This window comes from Natrix helvetica, assembly GCF_964273705.1.
Source record: "Natrix helvetica genome assembly, chromosome: Z".
Taxonomy (NCBI): Eukaryota; Metazoa; Chordata; class Lepidosauria; order Squamata; family Natricidae; genus Natrix; species Natrix helvetica.
Window position 1 is genome coordinate 23,729,977 of NC_138554.1, and position 27,022 is coordinate 23,756,998.

General features: G+C 40.9%; 1 protein-coding gene across 1 annotated transcript in view; it reads right to left on the reverse strand.

Annotated features, from left to right (window-relative positions):
- Positions 1-27,022, reverse strand: part of GRIN2D (glutamate ionotropic receptor NMDA type subunit 2D) — a gene marked incomplete at its 3' end in the record, with an annotated part of 64,019 nt that overhangs the window by 17,265 nt on the left and 19,732 nt on the right. The window contains exons 3-11 of the mRNA XM_081932970.1: positions 17,835-18,256; positions 16,652-17,244; positions 14,094-14,208; positions 13,217-13,413; positions 12,263-12,416; positions 11,338-11,491; positions 10,408-10,533; positions 10,030-10,259; positions 3,506-3,666 (exon numbers count right to left, since the gene is read on the reverse strand). Of these exons, the coding sequence (XP_081789096.1) occupies positions 3,506-3,666; positions 10,030-10,259; positions 10,408-10,533; positions 11,338-11,491; positions 12,263-12,416; positions 13,217-13,413; positions 14,094-14,208; positions 16,652-17,244; positions 17,835-18,233 (2,129 nt within the window). The 5' untranslated portion in view covers positions 18,234-18,256. The remainder of the gene's footprint in view (positions 1-3,505; positions 3,667-10,029; positions 10,260-10,407; positions 10,534-11,337; positions 11,492-12,262; positions 12,417-13,216; positions 13,414-14,093; positions 14,209-16,651; positions 17,245-17,834; positions 18,257-27,022) is intronic.

A 27,022-nucleotide genomic window follows, 5' to 3' on the forward strand; every position in this document is an offset into this window, starting at 1 on the left:
CGTGTTTAAGGCAGAACTAGAAGTCCAGGCCTCCCACTTTCTAGCCTGGTGCCTTAACCACTAAACTGGCTCTTTATGACTGATTAATATCCGTAAAACAGTTAAAAAAAACACAGGCAGAGATTTAAAGCAGTAGGCATACAATTCATAAGCCAATACGAAGAAAAGTTATTTATTTTTAGAATAAATCCTGTCCTCCACCTTATTCTTCATTACTTCCTCAATTTGATTCATTCACTGATGTATATAGATATATACACCCCTCTATCTTTTCATTTCCTCTTAAATACTTTAGTTGTACAATATTGCCACTTCTAGTTCCTTATTTGCATAATATCCTGATGTTCTTATGACAATTAACTTTTTGGAGGGCCGGGTTGGGGAGATGCCTACAGTTCTGTTTCCTTCTAAAGAGACCAACCTTAACCATTTTAAGATGTGTAGACTTCAACTCCCAGAATATCTCAACCAGAAATGAGAAGAGTAGGTTTATTCTAGGAACTAAAGTCCACACACCTTAAAATCGCTAAGGTTAGAAACACTGTTCTACAACATTTTTGCACATCACAGCAACATCGCCATGCCTGGAACCAGCTCTGGATTTGAAGTTGGGAGTGGGGGGTAGAAATGCTACTGGACTGCATACAAAATATTTTTTAAAAAATCTGCAGGAATTTAAAAAGCAATACAAATAATAAAATATAACAAATTTCCTTCAGGATAAAATTCACATTTAACTAAACTAGCAAAGCTAATGTATGTGTGTGAGTTTCATAATTTTCTACAGAATCATGTCGTAGCTGTTAATCTATCTTAATTAGCAGCATATATGAATGTGATCTTGGTATATAGGATTAAATAGTAAATCATATATTTATAATAACCCAGACAGTTGGCTTTTTAAATTGATAGCAGGCTTGACAGCTGTTCCAATAGCAATGAAGACCTTACCCATATGTCTGCTCAAAGGAGGCTGACTGAGCTGTAATCCTTCTTGTATTGTGGAAAATAATATTTAAGTTGCAAAATGTTCACATATGAAAAATTCTGATATAAGCCCCCCATAGCAGTTTTACTAAAAGCATAATGCTGCACAATTCCTTTAGCAATGGATACCACATGGGGTGGGGCTCATTTTATTTAGTTTCTTTCCAAAGAAATCAGCTAGAATTCATAGACATTCACAGAAAGTGCTGTTGTGACAAACAGTAGGAAGCCTGTTTAATAGTAGGCACTGTTGGACTAACATGTATTCATGGCAAGACTCAAGAAAGTTATTTATTTCTTTAAACATAAATACAGACTTACTCCTATATACTGTATTCAGAAAATTTGTGGAGACACCTGGTTGAACTGAAAGGATTCAGAATATTTTGATTGTCCCAAAACAACCATTTACCATTGATAAAAATGGAAGGTACAGGGCAGTGGTGGGTTCCTACCAATTCGGACCAGTTTAGCTGAACTGGTAGTGGTTTGACGGCCTGGGCTGTTAGAACGGCAACGACCCAGGCCTGCCATGCCTTCGAATTGATTCTCCCAGTGGTGCCGAAGGCGTCACCATCTTGTTTTTTGCTTCTGCGCCGAACAATTTTTATTGCAGTGTGCACATGCGTGCAGCGGGCATCAAGCGCATGTGAAGCATCCATCAGCAAACCGGCAGTAGTGACTGCTGGAACCTACCCCTGGTACAGGGCTAAAAACTAAGAGATTATAAATTCTAGTCCCACTTTAGGCATGAAAGTCGGCTGGGTGATTTCAGGCCAATCAACAGGAGACTGTAAATTCTAATCCCGCTTTAGGCATGAAAGCCAACTAGGTGACTTTGAGGCAGTCACTCTGTCTCAGCCCAACTTGCCACACAGGGTTGTTGTTGTGGACAAAATAGGAGGCGGAAGGGATAATATATATGTTCACCACCTTGAGTTACTTATAAAGCAATAAAGCCAAGATCAAAATCTAATAAATAAATGAACCAGCAGGTTTTAACATTTGTAGTTTTTAAGTAGTACAAATCCTTGAAGAGACAGTCCTCTTGCATGGGAGGAACACATCTAAAAAGTTGTTTTCTCTTTCCCAATTGTGCATGCTCTGAATATATATATATGCTGGTTTTGTTGTATTCTGGTCTTTTCCCGTGTAAGGTTGAGATTGTCTTTGCAACGTTTCGGCAGGATCTCACCTGCCATCTTCAAGCTGTGGGCTTAAAATGGGAACGGAGCTGCCGTCTTTCTGTAAGTCTTGGTGGGAGGGGATGGGGTGGTGGCTTTGTTTCAGTAAGTGGAATGATTGGTTGTGTGGTTGTATCATGATTGGTAGATTGGTGCTGATTGGTGCAGGTTGTGTGTGCATTGTTGTTTTGTATTTTAATGGCTTGGGTGGTGGGTGGTGTTCGTTTGTTGGCTAGGGCTGGTTTCCAGATGTTTGGTAGGCGGGAGGTATCATCACGTTTGTTCATGCTGTGGGGGTGTTTCTAGAGAAACGTTGCAAAGACAATCTCAACCTTACACGGGAAAAGACCCGAATACAACAAAACCAGCATACCTACACCCGTGAAAATCTACGAAAACAAATATATATATATATATATATATATATATATATATATATATACATATATATATATATATATATATATATATATATATATATATATATATATATATATATATATATATATATATATATATATATATATATATATATATATATATATATATATATATATATATATAAATGCATATGCCTTTAGGGCTCCTTTTTCTTAGGAGTCTTTCAACCGACTCACTGATTAATTGACCAAAACTCACGTTATTAACTTGACTAAGATTTATTTAATAAAACTAATTAACAAACTTGTGTTACAAGGTCACAAAATAATATGGGTGTGAGAGTCAGTCATGTCACCAGCCACATCCAACAGCCACCCATGACACTTGCTTAATCAAATGTCACACTGTAATCGCCACAGCAATTAATATCCCTTTTGCAGCTGTGTGTTGCATAGGCAGGGGGAAACATGGCCCCCTTTTAAGGGTTTGATGACTGCACTCCAAATGCAGCCAGCTAGTAGAGAGAATGTGAGAAACATTTAAAACTTGCTGGAATGTGTTTGCTGGTAAGATCTTCAGATGTTACACCTGTAGGAGAAGAGCAGGCAGACTCTGGAGGAGGAGTCAAGTGAACAATTAGCCTGGAGTCCTTAAATTCTTACAAAGTCTAAATCCACCCCCTCTTGAATTCCATTAACTCTTATCTAGCGGCAATTTAGTACTGAGTTGACTAGATTCTTATGGCATGATCAATATGATTCTTTGTACCTGACAACACCAGCTGGAACGTGAGTGACCAAAGACCATCTACTCTAGATCACAGGAGACAGTATTAAAATTGGGGTGGCTAAATGAAGACATGGGGGGGGGGGACAACAACAATCTTGTTTTCCTCCCCTACTCTGTTCTCCCAATGTTATACTGGTCTTTCCTGCCATTCCCCCTTTACTTACCCTGTCTGCAGATTTTGAAGTGCATCTTCCACACTGCGCTGGTTGTACTTCCCCATATATTCATGCATTTCTCCATAGTTGTTCCGAATATTTTTTTCGGTGCTACCATTAGGAACTGTGCCAAATCTCAAAGGAGGATAATGGTGCTGGGGTCTCTGAAACTGTGGAGAGTAGACAAATGAAACAGGCATTGCCAGCCCATCCTTAGAAATGGAAACACACTCAGGAAATAAGAGACTAATCCTATCAGAGAGGATTGGAAGCTTCTGTGTTTTGGCTGAGTGAAATACATGATGTTTGGCTAGCCCTGCTTACAATAGAAATCATATCCAAAATTAGAATTTCTAGATATCAGGAGATTCCTGCTGTGTCAGGGGTCAGGTAAATCTAGAGCTGGCTGGCTAGCAGATGGATGGTTAGGAGGACAGCTCATTGCTGGACTGATTTTTTTAATCTTAATTTTAATTTTAATCTTTATTAATCTTAATTGTAATATATGTTTGTGTGTGTACACCCACACACAACATACATATATACATACATGTATATATGTGTATCAGTGGTGGGTTTCCAATATTTTTACTACTGGCTTGCTCGGGGATGTGTATGCGCTTGCGTGCGACACTTCTGCGCATGCGCAGAAGCGTCTGGGCGGGTGGGTGGAGCCTCCCACCACTGCTATTACTGGCTCACCCAATTTGGGCCGAACTAAGAGCAACCCAGCTCTGATGTGTGTGTGTGTGTGTGTATGTATGTTGTTTTCATAGATTTTCACGGGTGTAGGTATGCTGGTTTTGTTGTATTCTGGTCTTTTCCCGTGTAAGGTTGAGATTGTCTTTGCAACGTTTCGGCAGGATCTCACCTGCCATCTTCAAGCTGTGGGCTTAAAATGTGATCGGAGCTGCCGTCTTTCTGTAAGTCTTGGTGGGAGGGGATGGGGTGCTGGCTTTGTTTCAGTAAGTGGAATGATTGGTTGTGTGGTTGTATCATGATTGGTAGATTGGTGCTGATTGGTGCAGGCTGTGTGTGCATTGTTGTTTTGTATTTTAACGGCTTGGGTGGTGGGTGGTGTTCGTTTGTTGGCTAGGGCTGGTTTCCAGATGTTTGGTAGGCGGGAGGTATCATCAGCCTTCACCACTGACCAAAAAATAGCCAACATCTTAAGAAACCCCAAAGACAAAATCCTGCTAGAAAACCAAGGAGTCTATAAAATACCATGCAAAATCTGCCCAGCAATATATATAGGACAAACAAACAGAAGGATAAATGCACGCATCACAGAACACAAGAACGCAGTAAGAAAAAAAGAAAAAACTTCCTCCCTTTTCCAGCACCTTAAAGCTACAGGACATGAAATCAACTTTGAAGGAGCTCCCACCAGGACTTACAGGTTGTATTCGGGTCTTTTAAGGTTGAACCTTACACGGGAAAAGACCCGAATACAACAAAACCAGCATACCTACACCCGTGAAAATCTACGAAAACAAATATATATATACACACACACACAATATATATATATATATATATATATATATATATATATATATATATATATATATATATATATATATATATATATATATATATATATATATATATATATATATATATACATACACATACATACATACATACATACATACATACACATATACATATACATACATATATACATATATACATATATACATATATTTATATACCGCCCTGAGTCCCTTTGGGGAGAGGGGGCGGTCTAGAAATCAAATAAATTGAAATTGAAATTGAAGTTGTGTATACGTATATATATTTCCAAGGATATAGTCATAGAATTTCTCCTTTTAATTTTTCTGGCAATCCAGGTGAATGATGTTAGTATTTCTTGAAAGCATATCTAAGAATAAGTCTCAGGGGCTCCTCACTTGTCACATATAAGCAGGTATAACTGAGCTCCAATATCATTCTGTAATTAAAAACAGCTTTGGGAAAGAGGCTTTCAGAGTCAAGAACATGAGGCCAAATAAGCTTTTGTATCCCCTTAGCAAAAAAAAACCAACCGTATACTGTAGGTACAACTCCAAGTCACATAATAACAGTTGGGAAGAAAGAAAGATAAACACTGTTGATTGCATTTCACTGCTCTAAATATTATTTTTTGAATCTACCTTGTATTTCATAATGGCTCTCCATGTCAGTTTCATGTAGCACAACTGGTTATTAACCCTACAGGTTGTAATCAATTACCAGGTTTAAATTTGGGTGCTTACAAGTTAAGAACACTTATGAAAGTGGAGTCTCGGAAAAGCCTAGAGAGATCCGGAGTTCTGAAGGTAGTCTGAGGCTGCAAAAAAATTACGTAAAGCTTTTTGAGGCTGATTCTCTCTCTAATCTCCATACATACCTGGATATATGCATTTAAACTCAAGATACATACATACATACCATACATGCATACGTTTAAACTGAACATCAATGCATGCATATATTTAAACTTGATACATACATGCATTTAAACTCAAGATACATGCATATATGCATAACCTAGACTGTGACAATTTTTTAAACTTTGTATTTCCAAACATTAGGGGTGCTCAAAAGTTGTGACATGCCTTGGAGATTGTAAAGATATTTTGATTACTTTAATATAATTTAGATGTTTTTGGTAAGTAACTACATAAATATTGCAACTTTTTAACATTGTTCTATTTGCATACTGTACATGCATACATATATAATGCATACATTTAAACAAGATAACATACATACTATACATGCATAGATCTAAATTTAACATATACATATATTTAAACAAGATGCATTCTATATATTATACATAACATACATTTAAACTCAACATACATGCATATATATAAAAACTCAAGATGCATACATACATGCATTTAAACTCAAAACACTTATATACTTATATTTAAACTCTGGGGTGAACAGTTAACTTTGTATTTTGTGTAAAAGGAGAGCAAATAATTTAGAAAGCCAACTGAAAGCAGGGGATGGGTCTATGGGTGGGAGCGAGGTCTCCAATGGCCTCGGAAATAGATGGATGCCATGGAAAGATAATTCTGGATACAAAAGGATTCAGCAGTTGTCAAAAAATGATCGTTGACAGAGAGGTGCACAGAGATCAGCAATACGGAAATAGACCGGGACACATTTAGAAGGATCAAGGGCAGGGACAGCCTGTTTGTTCTCTTCTAAGAGAGGACTTCAGAAAACTGTAAAGAAAAACATCCTTGTCACGTTTCAAGCCTCATCAAATTGGTTGCCTATAACAGACTGCTGTTCTGGGGGGCCCTGGACCCTTCTTCAGCATGGCACAGATAAGGAAGTAGTGGCCATTTTAAAGCCCATCCCTACTCAGGGATGAAAGTCAGAGCATCCGCATTCTCAAGGGATTAATTCCGTTAAATGAGGATCTGTGGAAAAAGGCTACTTGGTGGCAAATGGCTGAGGAGCCATTAGCACACGGGTGGGGAACCATGACCCTTATGACTTAAGGACTTCAACACCCAGAATTCCTGAATCAGCCATGCTGGCTCAGGAATTCTGGGAGTCGAAGTCCACAAGTCATAAAAAGGCCTGTTTCCTAACCCCTGCGTTAGAGGGAGAAACGTCTCCAGAGAAAGCTGGAAAGAAATATAGGAGATGGGCGCAGATTATCTGGAGTTTTATACAGAGCTGTGGATATAATCAAGGAACATGGGGGAGGGGAGGAATAGAGAAAGGACCAATGGAGGTGGCTATGTGTGGCAGAAGATGGCAGGATGAAGAGATGAAGAAATGTTTGTGACTTAGAACATGAAGAGGCTTGTGATACCTTGGAGATAAACTGGCTTGTTAGGTTTTATGAACTGCACAGCTTTGCCAGAGAAACAAAGGCAAGGTTTCTGTTTTAACAGGCAGTAATCCTGGAGAAGTTTTATCCTTCAAGAGCCACATGTGGCAGGGTCACAGACCAGCAAATAGTGGGGCTGGAACCAAATGGAAGGGGAAAGCAAATATTTCCCCTTTTTCCTTCTTTTATTGCCCCAGCCACCTCTGCCTTTCACTTCTGGAGAGGAGCACGTTTCTCCTGATCACACGCTGAGCCAAAAGCTTGCTGGGGGCTTTGAAATGAGGCCAGAGACCTCAGGCTGCCCATGGCCACAAAAGAACAAAATCCTAAGTCTTTCACCACAGCAAGCTCCAGAAGAGCAATGCTGCTCCTTCAATGCTAGCATCTCCAATTTTATCTGTTTGTTTCTCGCTGCTACTGAAAGATTCTTCGCTGTAGTGTTGTGAGACATTAACAGGCCTCCGCTGTGGAATTTTACACCACTAAATCTGCAGTCCCAGATACGCCTGCCAAGGCAGAAAGCCACCCAGCTCCGTGTGGCTTAATTCAGAGTATGAAATCTATCCAGCAATGCCCATTTCAAGCACATTTTGCAAAACTTTCCTTTCTCTGCTTCCAATTACCAACTTTCCCTCCCTCCCCACCCAGTGTGAATTTGTTAAACGGAGCTGTTTAATATTTATCTGAGATTGCGTTTCTTGTTGGACATTAATTATGCCTATTAATTACACCCCAGCTTGTTAGCTCTTAACGAAAGGGATTCAATGGGAGCCGGGCTGCCATGCCACAGCTGGTCCGATTTGCGTGGCCCCCTCCTTCCCACAGCTGTGGTTGTTCGTCAGGGGCTAATTACCAGGCAATAATCAGCCACGTCCCGGTTTATAAATACATCCAATACATGCTGGGTACCAACAAGGCTTCCGGTGGAGGGCCCTGTGGAGCTTCTAAATGTGACAAATGAATCCAACAGCTTGTCCATCTCCCGTAACTTGGTATGCTCCAAAGGTACTGGAATTCAGTTCCCATGCTGGAAGGAAGGATGGGAGTTGAAGTCTAAAGCATTTGAAGGCATCAGGTTGAGAAATACACCTGATTTAGGTAATTTACACTTTAATAAACAAACATAGGAAGCGAGACCCCTTGCTTCCTTCCATCCAGTCTGTCAGATTTGCCATTTTTAATCCTTTATTGTAATTTCTTTGTTTATTTGAGCCAATTAGTGTCATTCCAATCTAGCTGCATACAAATGTAATACATTTTTATTATTATATCCGTGTAATCTCTCTCTGTCTGTCACACTGAAAAATATAATCTCTGTTTGAAATTAGAAGCACTTAACAACCACTTGTTCAATGGCCATTCTAACGAATGAATGAGTGGTACTTATGATCTGTCCTAGATGTTTCAGCTCTTATAGCATCCCTACATTGATCACCTAGTTGGCACTTGAGACTCCTTTGTTAATTTCCTACAAGCAAAGTCAATGGGAAAGCTGGCAGGAGATCACAAATAGTGACCATGTGACTTCCTCATTTAATGATAGCATGGAACTTGCTTAACAGCAGCAGGAGGTGTTGAAACTGCCATTGCTAAGCAAGATGGCCATAAAATGACTGCATTGTTTAGCTGGTTGTCAGCTGAGGACTGCCTGTATTGTCTACTAAGATGCCTTTTCATGAGACAGACAGGAGGGTATAATATTTTTAAAATACAAAACCATGTTGGATTTTTGGCAGATGTAGGATTGGAGCTCTTCTTTTTTTAGATAGCCATGACGTCAGGGCTTCTTCTGATTCTCCAAAGGAAAGATTACTGAATTCAAGGCAGCACATGCTGGGTAGTAACTACTATAATATGATGAACACATTTGCTTTCTACAGAAGAGGTCTGAAATTCAATATCATCAAGGTCTTTACAAATAGTTCTCCAACAATCATGGACTTCATAACTTCCTGGCATTTTGCAATGGGAAACAAAAATCTATAGAGGTCCCTACCTTCCTGTCTTATTCAAGATAACTCCATCTTCTCTTTGACTGACATTTCCTGAGCCACTCTTTAGAATACAGAACAAGTTGTCCCTTTCCCGAGCTGCCCTGATCACAGCCAGGTACATCTTCTAAACGCTATTTAAAATAACCCTTGCAAAGTCTGAATGGCTCAATCAAAGGAAGGTTATCTTGGAAGACAAGCTGCTTTGCAAGACAATTCACAGAGCTCAGATCTAAGACAATGTAAGCAGACTATGTAAAAAAAATCTTGGTTTCTTCAGGAAATGCTAGATGGAAATGGACAATGAAGAAAAACAAAGATGCAACCCTACTCTTAATCTTAAACTGTACCAGTAGCATACTTTCCCCTGATGTTTAAGTTAGTCAAATATCGGAGCAATGGACTAGACAAGGAGTTTTCAATCACTGGAACATTCATTTTCACCTCAGTTTAAAAAATGACAGAATTTTCAGTCCATTTAACCTGACAGAAGGTCAAGTTTCGTTACTGGTATCTTGTTTTATTTTAACAAAAACAAAATAGTTTTAAGGATGAAGGAGAGGGGAAAAGCCAAGAAATGAGGTACGTGAAATGGAATCAGTGCAACTCTGTGTATAAATATGTCTGGAGATTGAAGGCCAAGCAGATGAGTAGATCTTTTTCTTCACGAAGCCCATCACCCATCCTTTTCTTCTCACCTTCTGGTCACTCAGCCCAGACACGGTGTCAACGTACTCCTCCTGGATCATAAAGGCAGCCAGGTTGGCTGTGTAGCTGGCAAGGAAGATGACGGCAAAGAATGCCCAGATCAGCACCATGATCTTGCTGGTAGTGCCTCTGGGGTTCTCCACAGGCACAGAATTATTAAACACCAATGCCCAAAGCAACCAGATTGATTTTCCAATGGTGAACTTGGAGCCTCCAGTGCCTAGAAATCAGAGGGGGGAATGGGAGGAGAAAACAACTTTCAAAAGCTAACCTGAACTGGGAAAGCTTAAAAACCAATAAGATGCACTGCTTGACTTCTAGGGGGAGCCCAAATTTTCAGTCTCTCCCTGAAACCGTGGCATACTCACGTTTGCTGTTGCTGAGGCTGCGGTTGTAGCCCACTGGGCTGAAATATTCGAAGATGAAGACAGTCACTGCAACGACTGTCAGGCACATGACGAACATCATCACCCAAACAGCAGGGCTGTAAGGCTCTGTGAAAAAGGGAGATGGGGTGGGTGCCCAAATGATATATTTTTTAAAAAAGCAAACCCTCTTTCCTTCATGAATTAAGATGCTCACATCACCTCTTCATTTTCCAGCCTCCTGGTCAGATTACTGATACCAAATTAAAGTGGATAACAAAAAATTCAAGACACAAGCTCATTAGTTAGAACAATTAATCGGTGGAACGACAGGTCTCCAGAAGTTGTGGATGCTCTAACACTGAATGTTTTTAAGAAGAGATTGAATGAGCATTTGTCTGAAATGGTATAGAGTCTCCTTGCTTGATCAGGAAGTTGGACTAGAAGACCTCCAAGGTCCCAACTTTTGTTATTCTGTTAATCAATCAATCAATGAATCAATCAATCAATCAGAATAGAGCTGGAAAGGACCTTGGAGTCTTCTAGTCCAACCCCCTGCTCAAGAGGAAAACACTATACCATTTCTAATAGGTGGCTGTCCAGTCTCTTCTTAAAAACCTCCAGTGATGAAGCACCCCCAATTTCTGAAGGCAAGCTGTTCCACTTGTCCTCACTGTTAATTCCAGGTTGCTTCTCTCCTTGATTAGTTCCCATCCACTGTTTCTTTTTCTTGCCTTCTGGTGCTTTCCCTGAGACTGACTTCCCTAAGTCCTTGTTTCTGAAATCAGTGAATGTTACTATGGAGGAGTTTAAGGGTCTTACTTCTAATTCTAATGTAATCTTTCAGAATAAGAGTGACAACCTGCAACCTCTTTGTCCATCACTTCCCCCCAATGCTTTTTCCTTTGCTCAAACCTCGTCCTGAGCATTCACCTAGGAAGGCAGAAGGTGAAACAGTTCCATTGCTGCGGGACACCATGACACTGATGCCTGTCTCGACGAAGGGCACAGAGAAATCTATGACTTCAGCTCTTTCTGCATTGATGGTCAGGGATCCAATTGCCATGTCAGCTCGCTTGTAAAACACCTGATGGGAGAAACAGACAGGATGAGAGAGTGGGTTTGTTTTTCTGAGGCAGGAGACAAATAAACATCCAGAGATTTGTGAGCCAGATGAAAAGATTAATGCTGTCTAAGGCATAATATGTTAAGAAGCAGGAATATATAGTTTTAAGGGGCAGGGGCAGCTTTCCCATAAGCTGTGCTGAAGATTAGATGAGCAATCACTGTCAATGAAGTGTTAAGACAGTACCTTTCTTTCATGCGGTATCCAGAGAGCTCTACTGATAGTCCTTGACTTATGGCCCTGATTACGATCCGAATTTCTGTTGCTATGCAAGGCGGTTAAATGAGTCACACCCATATTTTTTGCCATGCTTGTAAAGCAAATCACTGAAATTGTTAAAGTGAATTATGCGGTTGTTAAGTAAATCCAGCTTCTACCACTGAGTTTGTTTGTTGGAAGCTGGCTGGGGGGGGGGTCGCAAATGGTGATCACGTGACCCCAGGATGTTGCAGCCACAGTAAATAGGCCAGTTGCCAACCGTCCCAATTTTAATCATGTGACCCTAGGAATGCTGTGATTGTTGTAAGTGCAAATAGGAATATTGCTCACCTTTTCCAGTGTCATTTTACTTTTGAATGGATCCTAAACAAATGTACATGGAGGGCTACCATGTAGAAGGAGTCAAGAAGAACAGGAATGGCTAGTGTTCAGGAAGAGCTGAGAACAGGAATAGGAATAACCTGCATTTCTAACATTTTGCTTGGAAATCGAAGCCCCTAGTTCTCCAATTACCTCTCCAATCATGCCGTTCCACATGCCATTGACTTTTTTCCCATGTTTGCCATTGGTGACAAGGTAGAGGTCATAGGTGAATCCCAGAGTTTTCGCCAAACGCTTCAAGATGTCGATGCAAAACCCCTTACAACATCTCTTCTTTAGCTGATTGCTGTGAGCAGTGCAAGGAAAGTGAAAAAGGAACTCAGCATGTAATTTAGGAATATCACAAAAAGTAAATAAGAACCAGTGTGGCAATATAGTTAGTGTGGAACTCAATTCCTCAGCCAGTCATAAATTTCATTGGCTGGGACTTGGGGAAAGCCACCTGAGTAACTTTAGACCAATCACCAGGACACTGAGAGTTCTAGTCCCGCCTTAGCATGAAAGCTGGTGGAGTGACTTTGGGCCAGTCACTCTCTATCAGCCCAATCCACCTCATAGGGTTCAAAGGTGGTATTCAGCAGGTTCTGACCACTTCTGGAGAACCAGTAGCAGAAATTTTGAGTAGTTTGGCGAACCGGTAAATGCCAGGTCTGACTGGCCCCACACCCATCTATTCTCTACCTCCCGAGTCCCAGCTGATCGGGAGGAAATGGGGATTTTTGCAGTAACCTTCCCCTGCTACGCCCACCAAGCCATTCCCACAGAATCGGTAATAAAAAAATTTGAATCCCACCACTGATAGGGTTGTTGTTGTGAGGAATACAGAAGTATTAGTATGTTTACTGCCTAGAATTATTTATAAAAATAGTAAAGTAGGCTATAAATAAATAAAACTGACAAAAATATGGAGCTAGAAAAGAAAATAACATGTACTACTCCAGTTTCTTAGGAAAAAGGTGGAATCTAACTGGAATTATGTACATAAGCCCCATGAGGTGCTCTGATATTTTTCAGGAAGAACAGGATTAAAGTCTAAGAATAATTTGCCATGCCTGTGAGAACCTTTCTCAAGCATATTGGAAATACCTGTCAGTGTGGTTGAGAGGGTGATGGCAGGGGACCGAGTCACGGATACAAGTCTTGGTGGCAGGATCAATGTCATCCACAATTACGAAGGGCCTTTCCTCCAAAGTTGCCACCATCAAGTGCTTGTTGTCATCCACGGGTTGCAGGAACTTCCTATAGCGTGACATACTCAGGATTCGTCGCTCCCACCTTCCCACCTGCCTCCCAAGGCGAAGAGAAGAGATTAGATACATCCCCAATCTTCACAGTCCTGCCAGACCCCTAAAGTGGTGCCAAATTCATTCAACATACAAGAATTGTTTCAATCCATCAAAACAGAAAGGCATTTATTTCGAAAGAGCTCCCAAATTCAGCTTCTAATATTACGTTTTGAATTTTCCCCATCAACTCCTTTCCTTTAAAAATCACACTCATCCTTCAACTAATGTCCTTTGGGAACACCTGACTAGGGCAGATGTAAAAATATTGGGTAGACAAGAAACATGTCTTCCTCTGGCATCATTCAGTGATTTAGCTTGGCTCAATGTCCAGCCTCAGCAATTTCCAAAGCTGGACTGTATACATTAGCCCACTACATTTTTCTATTGGCCAGAAGCCACATAGTGGTTATAAAATCTGGTTTGATTTAGCTTGTTTATGTAATTAAAAGTTATTTGGTCTCTTATCTATCAGATGTGACAGGGACAGAATGGAGACCGGAAAGCTCTCTCTCTCTGCTTCTAGTCAGAAGCTTCCAGAAACCTGCGGCAACTCCAAAGTCACACATATCCTGTTTTCCACAGTCATCTTCACTCCATATTACTTCTTTTCTAAACCTTCCTCCGGCTATCTTTCTTGCCAACCTACAGCTCATTGCCCCCTCCCTCCTTAAGCTCACCTCTTCCCAAGTCCGATGTTTGCTAAGTGAGATCACAGCCAAAGACGGATTGATCAGGTAGCCGTCCTCGTTAAAGGAGAAGTCCTTGTCACCCCATGTGACATTCATGAAATATCTGTGTGAAAAGACAGAAGAGAAGCTCTTCGGACAACCCCAATCTGTGTTTTTAATCCCCGCCTTCACTCATGTCCCCAGGCCTGACCCCCAAAATCTTTTATCCAATGTCTGAGAAAGAATATTTGGGAAGATGTGGACTAGGCTTTTAAAAGAAAACAAGAGGGGGGGGAGCCAATTTTGAGTAGAGATGGATGACATGTGGGAGGAATTCGGTTTGCAAATACGAGGTGGAACAGGTAAAATTAGAGTGAAAAGAAACAGACCTATTCCTTGACCTCTGCAGGTAGAATAGGTAAAATTAGAGTGAAAAGAAACAGACCTATTCCTTGACCTCTGCAGGTAGAATAGGTAAAATTAGAGTGAAAAGAAACAGACCTATTCCTTGACCTCTGCAGGTAGAATAGGTAAAATTAGAGTGAAAAGAAACAGACCTATTCCTTGACCTCTGCAGGTAGAATAGGTAAAATTAGAGTGAAAAGAAACAGATCTATTCCTTGACCTCTGCAGGTAGAATAGGTAAAATTAGAGTGAAAAGAAACAGACCTATTCCTTGATCTCTGCAGGTAGAATAGGTAAAATTAGAGTGAAAAGAAACAGACCTATTCCTTGACCTCTGCAGGTAGAATAGGTAAAATTAGAGTGAAAAGAAACAGACCTATTCCTTGACCTCTGCAGGTAGAATAGGTAAAATTAGAGTGAAAAGAAACAGACCTATTCCTTGACCTCTGCAGGTAGAATAGGTAAAATTAGAGTGAAAAGAAACAGACCTATTCCTTGACCTCTGCAGGTAGAATAGGTAAAATTAGAGTGAAAAGAAACAGATCTATTCCTTGACCTCTGCAGGTAGAATAGGTAAAATTAGAGTGAAAAGAAACAGACCTATTCCTTGATCTCTGCAGGTAGAATAGGTAAAATTAGAGTGAAAAGAAACAGACCTATTCCTTGACCTCTGCAGGTAGAATAGGTAAAATTAGAGTGAAAAGAAACAGACCTATTCCTTGACCTCTGCAGGTAGAATAGGTAAAATTAGAGTGAAAAGAAACAGACCTATTCCTTGACCTCTGCAGGTAGAATAGGTAAAATTAGAGTGAAAAGAAACAGACCTATTCCTTGACCTCTGCAGGTAGAATAGGTAAAATTAGAGTGAAAAGAAACAGACCTATTCCTTGACCTCTGCAGGTAGAATAGGTAAAATTAGAGTGAAAAGAAACAGATCTATTCCTTGACCTCTGCAGGTAGAATAGGTAAAATTAGAGTGAAAAGAAACAGACCTATTCCTTGATCTCTGCAGGTAGAATAGGTAAAATTAGAGTGAAAAGAAACAGACCTATTCCTTGACCTCTGCAGGTAGAATAGGTAAAATTAGAGTGAAAAGAAACAGACCTATTCCTTGACCTCCGCAGAAAAACTAATTTTTGCCCCCTTCAACTAAATATTAGCAACTTTTCCCACTAATAAAGTAGGATATTCTCTACCCACTTTAGAAACAATATGAAAGAATATCAGCACTCAACTTCCTGTGCCCATTGCTAATCCCTCTCATGCCTTCCTTCCATCCGTTCCACCTAGTGGTCAAATGGTTTTGTCCTGATTTGTGAATGTGACACACATCATAGACCACATAAATCATCTTCTTGTCCAGGTTTTGCATCTATTTTCCCCTTTCTATTCCCTTATTATTGGCCAACAAGAAAAACATGTACTGTTCATGGGTCTGGCTTCAAAATTCTTCCTGTCTTTTCTCCAGTGGTGCATTTCTTCTGCATTTGAATATCTTCAAGTAAAAATAATGTGAATCAAAGAAGGGTCCAGAGGAGCAAATCAGACCAGAGAAGAAGGAAGGTGGTCCTGACCTTATCCTGTACCCTAGCTTAAATTAGAATGGCAGTAATCAAGCAATGCTTGCAATCAAGTAACCAAAGCCACTTTGACATCCCTTATTCTGGGGACTACAAGGAGGAATACCAGAGTGCTGGTTCTGAAAGTAAAAATACAGTTTTGAATACCATAACGGAAGCAGTATTGTAGTGCCAAGGAGGAAGTGTAGCATGATTATGCTCAAAGACATAACAGAGGAACAGAGTTAAGACTCCAGGTGATTAGATACAACTGTGGTCCATTTAAGTTTATGCCCTATGTAAATGTATGCATGAAGCAAGACTTTTTATTGCTTGAGATGATCTTTCTCCAATTGTCTTGGATACAACACAATCTTACGCCAGCTGGGAAAGGCGAAAGCTGTATCCAACACATCTGGGAGGCATCAGATTGTGGAATTAAATGGGTGGAATGGGGTGCAAATCAAGAAAATAATGGAAGCAGAGAAAAAGGCACAGGGTGGGAACAGGTCAGAGTTGTTTGTGGATGGGAACAGTAGATTCCTCTTGGTTGCACCATCCTCCCACCCAGAACACCCACCCCCAGCCTCTTTCCCTGCTAACCGATGTAGATTCTCGTTGAATTGGGTGAGATTGGGTGCTCGGCAGTCACTGTTGAATTTTGGAATTGAGCCATAGACTTGGAAGAGGGCCTCAGCGCCTTTAGCAATGATGGCCACACCGTTTTGTACTCTGTGGTAAAGGTCATCTTTCCATCCTGCTGAAAGCACCATGAAGAGACCCTCGGGCAGTTCCTCAGGCAGGTAGGCAGTTCTACCAAAGTTGGCGCCTGCCATGAACCAAATATACCCAGGACCAGTAAGTTTGACTTCACGAGCGGCACGAAAGATGCTTTCTGCTTCTTCACGGGAACAGTAGAGAAGGCAAATACGGGCATTTATTTCTCGGAGCTGGCGCTTCAGCCGGGCTCCATCTGGGTCATCAGTGAGGTTAAGGGTCACAGTGCTGCGGCGCTCCCAACCAATGAAGCTGCTATCGGTCAGGACCTCAATGTAATCTACAAAATCTTCATAGCCAGGAAACAGGGTAGTAATGACGGCAAATGCTGTCCAGTCATATTGTTCCAGGACCTCAAACATGACCTGCAACTGTTGTTTGGTTGAGGAACCAAGCTGCAGGAATGTTGATCCTTTCTCCTGGATTTTAGAAAGGACAAAATGATCAGGCTGAAAAGCAGGAACAATTTTATATATTTATTTATTTATTTATAAATTTGTATTGGCTGCCCACCTTATCACAGGGTAACTCTGGGCAGCTTAAAATCTTAAAATGAGCTTTCCACTCATTTTCCACCCAGATTCAAGTAAAGCATACAACTTTCCAAATGTTTTCAATTGAGGAGATAAAGGTTTCAGTTTTAAGTTCTGCTTTCAACCCAGCTCTCTCCAGCAACTTGTCTTTAACAAAAATAATTCCCAAAGTCTTTATAGAACAGAATTAGACCATCCTGTTAGATCTACTAACTCCTACCTGTAACTGAAAATGAATATGTAGTACAATTCTATTACACCTTGGTTAATATTGATTTTTCCAGTTCTGCTATTATTTCTAATCTCTACCATATCCCCTCCCCCTTGTATACACATTTCTGTACAGCTAACAGTTAAATTATCTCCTAAGAGCCCTTTTTCTGAATTGTTTGCCTATTGAGTGAGCAGATTTCTGTTAAGTGACCGAGCTTCCATGTATATTCAGGTAGCAGAATAAGCCACGGAAGTTATGTTACCTTGGGAGTAAGAACAATGGCTGATCCTCCATTGATGCCAATGATTGGAACTGAGGTCTGTGCTGAGATGAAGTCCAGGATCTGGGCAACATCCTCTGTTCTCGTATCATCCTCAAAAACAACTCCATGGATATGCAAGGAGGAGAGGACATCACAGAGCCGTACAATTAGGCTACGAGGATTGGTGTCATTCAGAACGACAGGGATGGGATTGATCTCCATGGAGAAATTGCGAAAATCCTCAGGTGAGAACCGGGCACTTTCTGGTGTGTAGGTTGAGCCACTGAAAATAATGGGAATGTTGATGGTTCGTCGCCGTAGGTCCAGAAAAGGGCTGGCGCAGGCCAGAGCCATAACAAAGAGCATCCTAGCAGCGGGGGTGCCCAGGGGCAGGCTCATCTCGCAGGACCTCTATGTTCCCCCTGTAGTAGGTTGGAATAAGAAAGAGACTAGGGAATGAGAAGCAAAAGATTGAAGAGGACACAAGACCAACTGTGACCTCAGAACTCAAATGGAAAGAATTTGGCTTGGCAACCAGAATGGTGTTTGAGCTACTCTAGCCTTTTTCCTCCCAAGGCATCCCTTGATGGTGTCCAGTTTCTTTATATCAGAGGTGGGGAATCATGGCCCCTTTATGACTTGTGGACTTAAACTCCCAGAATTCCTGAGCCAAAATGGGCAGGAATTCTGGGAGTTGAAGTCCACAAGTCATAAAGGGGCCATTGTTCCCCACCTCTGTTTTATATCATTCTCGTCCCTTGCTAAACAGATCGTCTCAGGCTTGGGAAGGTGAAAAGAGAATCCACTGAACATATGAAATGAAGTAATTCTTCCTTCCAAACTTCACATTTCCCAATTTCTCTTGCCTGAAGTTCAGTCCTTTCTGAACCCCAGTCCTGTAGATATACAGGTAGTCCTCAACTTAAGACCACAATTGATCCCAACATTTCTGTTTTTAAACAAAGCAGTTGTTACGTGAATTTTCCCCACTTTACAACCTTTCTTGTCACAGTTGTTAAGTGAATCTGGCTTTCCCATTGATTTTGCTTGTCAAAAGGTCACAAAAGGGTAAAATAGTTGTAAGTGCCATTGCAACTTTGAACAATCACTAAACAAATGGTTGTAAGTTGAGGACTACCTGTATATGTTTGAAACCCCATCATTTCCAACTAAAACTGAACAGTTCACCTAAATCTATTGAACCTAATTCAAGGCCTGAATGTCAGTTGTCAATCTTTTGTTACGTTTGTACCACTAAGCAGTGGATAAGATTAGGATAAATTAAAGAAAATCAAGCTAACCGTAACATGAACTGAATGTAGATCAATGGAGTTGATTAAAATGAGATAGGACTGATAACCACTTAACTCTGGTTAAGTACAGGTAGTCCTTGACTTATCACCATAATTGGGACCAGAATTTCCATTGCTATGCAAGATGGAAGTTAAGTGAGTCACACCCAATTTTATGAACTTTTCTTTACCATGGTTATTAAGTGAAGCTGCCAACTGAATCTGGCTTCCCCTGTTGTCTTTGCTTGGGAAGATTGCAAATGGCCATCATATGTCCCGGGAATGCTGCAACCATTATAAATAGAGGCCAATTGCCAAGCATCCAAAGTTTGATCACATGGCTATAAGGATGCTCTGATGGCTATCACAGTGTGAGACCATTAGGCTCTCTTTTGTCAGTCCCATTGTAACTTTGAACAATCGCTAAACAAATGGTTGTAAATCGAGGACTACCTGTATATAATCTAATCTCTTTCACTGCATAAAAATGGATGCTCAGACATTATGAAATGCTACTTCAGAATCAGAGGGCCAAACGCCACAAACAAAGGCCATATCTCTGAATTTCAAACTTGCATTTGTGCTCCTATCATTCCTAGTCAACACTCAGCCAAATTTGATCATGGATCTCATCTGGCTGATGTGCTGATGTCACTCAGTTTTAACCTGTCCTACTTCACAAGGTGGTTATGTGGGGGCGGGGGTGAGAAGGGACTCTAGTTTTTGTCCTCAAGAGAAAAGATTTTTTTTTAATATATGAGACAAGAAGCATTCAAAGATGAAGTTCCCATTTATTTGGCAACACAATCCAGGAAAATTTGCAGTGTAAAATCCTGCTATTCACAAAGTTTATCTCTAATATATAAACTATGCAGAAATCACTTCTAATCATTGTGGTATTTTTTAATGATACTTTACCATCGAAATTCTTGAGTGGGAGCTATTGATTTACTGAGAAATGAGGCAGGAAGGTTGTGTGTGGCAGAAAGGTTTTGTTGTGTGTATCTGTTTGTGCATAACACACACACACACACACACACATACATATGTGCCTACCAATCCTTAAACTCCCTGATATCCTAAAATGGGAATGAGGATTTACCCTTCTGTTGCAAGTTTACCCTACAAATTGCAAGTGCCTAACTGAGATTGTTTTCCCCCAGCTAAAGAGGGAAAAAGGTCACCAGAATCCTGCAAATTAGAGGTAGAGGTTAAACACACACACACTCTTGACCCCAGTTCTACCCTATAAATGCTCAGTCCTTACCATCCAGGTGCTACACAGTCAACAGAGTCCCTTGGTATGTTAAGAGTACTGGCGGCTGGGCAGTTTTAAAGCTATAATTAACCACCTGTCTCTATCTCTTATGTGCACCTCAAAAGCCTCTTCTTCACAAGAGAAATTATTATCAGAAGGTAAACTATTATAGAGAATCCTATGTTGCCTTTACTAATTTTTAGTACCACTTTCACCTTGAAACAGACTATCTATGTGGCCATTCAACCACATAGCTTGCCACAAAGAGTCATTCTGAGAAATCAGTAATCTTAAGATGTTGCTTATTTCCTTTCCTCCTGACATTTCACCCACATTCACCAAAAGTGAGTTAGATTATACACAGGAAACACACACACCACACAGGTAAACAACCCCCCCCCCAAAAAAACATGCATCTGTAAGAACTGAACATTCTTTTTCTCTCTCCCTCTCTTTCTCTCTCCGTGAGACAGAGGGTGAGAGAGAGGGGGGGGGAGAGAGAGAAAGAAGAAAGAGCGAGGAAAGGAGAGAGAGGGAGAGGAGGGAGGGAGAGCAAAGAGAGGGAGAGAGAGAGAGGAGAGAGATAGAAGAGAGAAAGGGAAAGAGAGAGGGGGAGGGGGAGAAAGGGAGAGAGAAAGAGAGGAGAGAAAAGAGAGAGACGAGAGAGAGAAGAGAAAGAGGGAAAGAGAGCGGGGTGAGGAGGAAGGGAGGAAGAGAGAAAGAGAGGAGAGAGGGAGAAGAGAAAGAGAGGGAAAGAGAGAGGGGGAGAGGAGGGAGGGAGAGCTGAGAGAGAGAGGAGAGATATAGAGAGGAGAGACAGAGAGGGAAAGAGAAGGAGAGGAGAGAGGGAGGGAGGGAGAGGGGGAGACAGACAGACAGAGAGAGAGAATTTTAACAGAATGGTTTAATTTGTAGTTACTCTGAATCTTTAATTTGCCTCAAAGCAACCTGCCAAAGCCAATTGATCATTAGCACAACCACTTTATAGACATTGGAGAAGCAACTTCCAAGTACATGAAGTATTTTTAGGATGCTCCTAAGAATACAAAAACCTCCAAAAATAACTCTCAAAATAAAACAATGCAGTTTATTTCTCCCCCCCTCCCAAATGAAGAAAAAAAATCAGCACTGTGAAAAACATGTATCCTGTTATGTGTGGGTTAAAGAGTTTATTAGAACCTATGATTTCTTTCTTGCAATGCTTTATTTTCCTTTAATGATGAAACCACTCATTTAATGTACAGTTATCCTCGACTTACGGCAGTTCATTTAGTGACCATTATGAGAGGTTTTCACATTTACGACTGCTGCAGTATCCCCATGGCTCATATGATCAAAATTCCGATGCTTGGCAATTGATTCATATTTATAACTTGTTGGGAGAAATGTCCTTCTGGGTTCGGCTCCAAGTGGGGGAAAAAAGACACTGGAGACATGGAGGCTGCTTGGAAAGATGGTTTAATGGTGGACAGGACCACATGGCCTGAGTCCTGAACAGAAAAGGTGATCACATGCTTCAATGTTGGTGGAGAAGAAGAGAAGGGAAGAGAAGGGGTGAAGAAGGGCTTGCAGGGATTTTTATAATGTTCTGCCCCACCTATCTGTTTCCTGTTCCTGTGTAAGAAATGTATTCTGATTGGTTGCCAGACTCACATGGGCCCATGCAAGGGCAACCCTCTAGGCTGTTTTGAATCCAGGTTTGATTGAGTTTAGATGCCATGTGGTCAGTTGAGTAAAAGGCAATATTATCCTGCCTTCATTGCCATCCCCCCTGGAGCTGAAGGGGAGAACTCTTTATTATGGACTAGCTTGGCCTTCTTAATGGCCCATTGATAAAGTGGGGATGGGCTGGAAGCTGTAGGAATTTACTCTGTGTTTAAAATGTGTTTCTCCCTTTTTCACATCCAGGAAAATATAATATTCTGCCTTATCAATATTTCTTAGGATATTTCATTTTTCTGGGAGAGGGCTGGGTGATAACTTCCTACAAACTGTTGCAATGTTCCGGGATCACGTGTGTTCCCTGACTTTCTGACAAGCAAAATCAATGGGAAAGTCAGATTCACAACAACTATGTTACTAACTTAATAACTGCTGTGATCACTTAACAATTGTTGGAAGAAATGTCTCATTCAGCAACACAAGGTATGGGCTCAATTGTGGTTATAAGTCAAGGACTATCTGTGTTTGTGTATTATTCAGATATCAGGAATCTTCTAACCACAATTAATATAAAATAGGTTACAGAAAGAGTTTTTCAAATGATCTTTTCAAAATATAGAACTTTTGCTTTTTGTATCATAAACAAAAATAAATTTTCCTGACAGTGAGAACAATTAATTAATGGAACAACTTGCCTCCTGAAGTTCTAAATGCTCCAACCCTGGAAGTTTTTAAGACGATATTAGATAACCATTTGTCTGAAGTGGTGTAGGGTTTCCTGCTTAAGCAGGGGGTTGGATTAGAAGACCTCCAAAGTCCCTTCCAACTCTGTTATTCTACTCTATTCTATTCTATTCTATTATAAAATGCACAACAGTATCTTTTTTATCCTGATTTGGAAAGAAATCTGTTGCTACATAAATGAATCTGCATTCAGAAAATCTACATTTCAACCCTATTTTGATAATAATTGGAGCAACATATTATATGTGTGTGTGTGTGTATAGATGTACATATGTGTGTATATGTATGTATATAAATGTATATATGTGTGTGTATGCATATATATATATATATATATATATATATATATATATATATATATATATATGTTGTATTTGTGCTGATAAATAAAGGGAGACTATATGTGTGTGTGTATTTGTGATACAACACACACACACACACACACACACACACATATTTGTATTGTATTTGTGCTGATAAATAAATAAAGGGAGACTAGTATAGATCTATTTCAACCTATTTAGGTCTCATCAGCTAGCCATACCCTTACTGGGAATCAAACCAGGGCTATATTGCATATTAGGCCGATGTAATTGCCACTAAGCCAGAGGCTCTCTTCCTTCCTTTTGGGCATACCAGGGGTTGTAACACAAATACATACCTATTTCCCTGGCCTAGCTGATAAGGAAGAGAGCCTGTGGCTTAGTGGCAATTACATCGGCCTAATATGCAATACAGCCCTGGTTCAATTCCCAGTAAGGGTATGGCTAGCTGATGAGACCTAAATAGGTTGAAATAGATCTATACTAGTCTCCCTTTATTTATTTATCAGCACAAATACAACACAAATATAAAAAGGCAACATTAAAAATAAAAATATGGTTTTCTGCCTGGATGGTCCTCTGTAATGAGCTGAAGGACAGAAAGGGGGAGTAGTGAGCTCCCTCCCATATTTGGGCATACCAGGGGTTGTAACACAAATATATATATATTTACATATTCGCTGTCCGAAATCAACTTTATAGTCATGTGCATGGTGTGACTAAGCACCAAAGGTGCATGTAACGCTCTTACCTTCCTACCAAAGGTGGTCCCTATTTTCCTACTTGCATTTTTTACATGCTTTTGAACTGCTAGGTTGGCAGAAGCTGGGAGAAGTAATGGGAGCTCACTCAGTTATGCGACACTAGGGATTCGAACCACCGAACTGCCGACTTTTCTGATCGACAACCTCGGACGTCTTAGCCACTGAGCCTTTTACACACACACACACACACACACACACACACACACACACACAATTTACTGATATGATGCTTTATTCTTTCTTTTTGTATTTTTTTTCACAAAGGAGGTGAATGATCAAGATTGTCCATCATTTCCACATGAAATATCTGATAGAAGAAGAAGGTATCTCATTTCATGAGTAAAAGTGATTTTGGCTCCCTTGCCCATAAAGTTGCAATGAGAATTGAAGAACTGACAGATATTATAAAAATCCTTTACACATACCAAGTGCTACGGGGATTATAATGTATAATAATATGGCCACCACCTGCCACATTCAAGAAAATCCTATGCCAAGTATGTTAATTCAGGGCTGCTCTAATATGCAAATGAGCTCTGGCCCTCTGGCTCACTGTATTATTGTGATGCAGTCCGCAGTGTTGAGCGCCAGTTTCTTGCTCCTGGTCCGGTGCCACTTGGCACATTCAATTGGTCGCGGTAGGGAGAAAAAACCCCAAGAAGATAAAACTCCACTGATGGCATCCATGCCAACTGATATCTCCCTGCAGTAAAATGGGCAAAATTGCATCAGGCTATTGCCAAAACTCTTAGTTTGGCAACGGGTGGAAAAGGTTAACCATGCAGATCACACCCACAGCAGAAGATCTCAATTCACATCCGGAGGTGCCCAGCGCACACTTGACCTGTCAGTTTTCTCCTGCAATGCTGGAGGCCAGTGTTTCTCAACTTTAGCAACTTGAAGATGTGTGGACTTCAACTCCCAGAATTCCCCAGTCAGCACTCTGCATATCTTCAAGTGCTAAGGTTGAGAAACACTGCTATAGGCATGAGACCCCTGCCTTGGCACTTAAGCCCCCACAGCTTTGTAGCAATGTGTAGCAAGGTCTTTTTATTTCTTACCACTCTGGCTCTATGCAAGTGACTCCAGTGCTGGTTCTTGCTTAGGCTGCTTTCTCTTCATCGTTTGACTACCTTTACACTTTTCAGCTCCAGTCTGAATCTGTCAAGCCTTCCTTAATTGGTTTCTGGTTGTACCTGTTAATCCTCTTCTCAAATCAATACTCAGATCACCAGTCATGTGGAACTGGATGATCCTTCGTTAGGGATGTAACCATAACGCACATTAATCTGTTTTTAAGAGAACGTTTGAACTCGCATGCTAAATGACAGGCAGTGAAGGGAACAGCTTAGATCATTTGTGGGAATGTAATGACGACAATAACAAATTGTGTTTGGTATGGCAACTCCTTTCCAGCATGAAGAAGTGACAGCTCTAAGGATTCGGATCAGAAGACATCTGCGTTGAAAGATAAATATAATTGGGCGAAGGTACAATCTTCCATCAGTCTGGGATCTTAATTCTCAGCCTCCTTCCTCGTTGCGATGGAACAATTTCTGTCATCAAATGTTGCAGTGCTTCTTGGCCCATGGTGAATTCACCTGGACCTTCTCGTTCCAAAAACTGCATTCTCAGAATTCAGATAGAACTTGCCCTAAAGAAGGGTATAGCAACAACCTAATGATAGAGGCTGTTGACATGCAGACTTGAACTGAGACCAGAATAGAGTTTGATTTCTTCCTTACTAATGAAGAACTCTGTTCTGGAATATCCCTTCCCCTTCAGTGCAATTATGAGACTTGATCAGTATTTCTCAACCTTGGCAACTTGAACATGTGTGGACTTCAGTTCCCAGAGTTCTGGGAATTCATTTTTTTTTACTACCAGTTCTGTGGGCGTGGCTTGGTGGGGGTGACAGGGGAAGGATACTGCAAAATCTCCATTCCCACCCCACTCTGGGGCCAGCCAGAGGTGGTATTTGCCAGTTCTCTGAACTACTCAAAATTTCCGCTACCACTTCTCCAGAACCTGTCAGAACCTGCTGAATTTCACCCCTGGTTCTGGGAGTTGAAACCCACACATCTTCAAGATGCCAAGGTTGAAAAACATTGGCACAGATCAATTCATTCCCCAAGGCAGAGAGTCTCATAAGGGCTTTTAGCTGCTGCTGAATCCAGCAGAAATGTTGAGCTAATTCCTAACAGGTGTTTGCTGCCAAGTAAGTATTACACACCTCCCTGGCACAGAGTGGGTTCATCGTTCTCCATTTCTTCAGGTTCGGATGTACCTGGAAATGGTGATACCAGCAGCCAAGGACTGGACTGCTACCAGGACAGCTTGCTCAGTGATGGAGGGAATCCAGGTAGGAGCAACCCATGCCAGGACAAAGGGACAGGGAAGTGGTAGTTAGAGAGAAGTCCAAACCACAGATGCCTGGTCTATAACTTTCCTCCCTTGCCAGAAAAGATCAGGCATATGGAGACATGCCTAGCATATCATGCCCATTGCTATCCAGGCACCCAAATCTGCAAATTTGCATACTCCTTGTCATCCTCCTAAATAGAGGTAATCCTCGACTTACAACAGTTCATTTAGCAACCGTTGGAAGTTATAATGGCACTGGAAAAAGTCACTTATGACCAATTTTCACACTTACAACCATTCCAGCATCTCCATGGTCACATGATCAAAATTCAGATGCTTGGCAACCGACTCATGTTTATGTCCCCGGGGTCATGTGATCACTTTTTGCTGAGGTGAAGCCAGATTCACTTAACAACCATGTTACTAACTTAACAACTGCAGTGATTCAAACAACCGTAGCAAGGTTGTAAAAGGAGGCAAAACTCAATTAACTAATGTCTCACTTAGTAATAGAAATTTGGGGCTCAATTATGGTTGTAAGTCGAGGACTAACTGTACTGCAGCTGCGTACAGATTTGCCTCTTCCAGCCACTTCGTCACTTTAATCCTTAAGCAGGAATTTCCTACTTGTTTTTTGCTCCTTATTGTTGTGTTTTATGTCTGCGATCCTTTTCAGTGCCACTGAGCCATTCTGAGTATTATAGAAAGATAAACGCTTCCTCTCTAAGAAATGAAAGCTATCCTTTGCCCACACATACACAATGGCCTGGTGCCATTATAA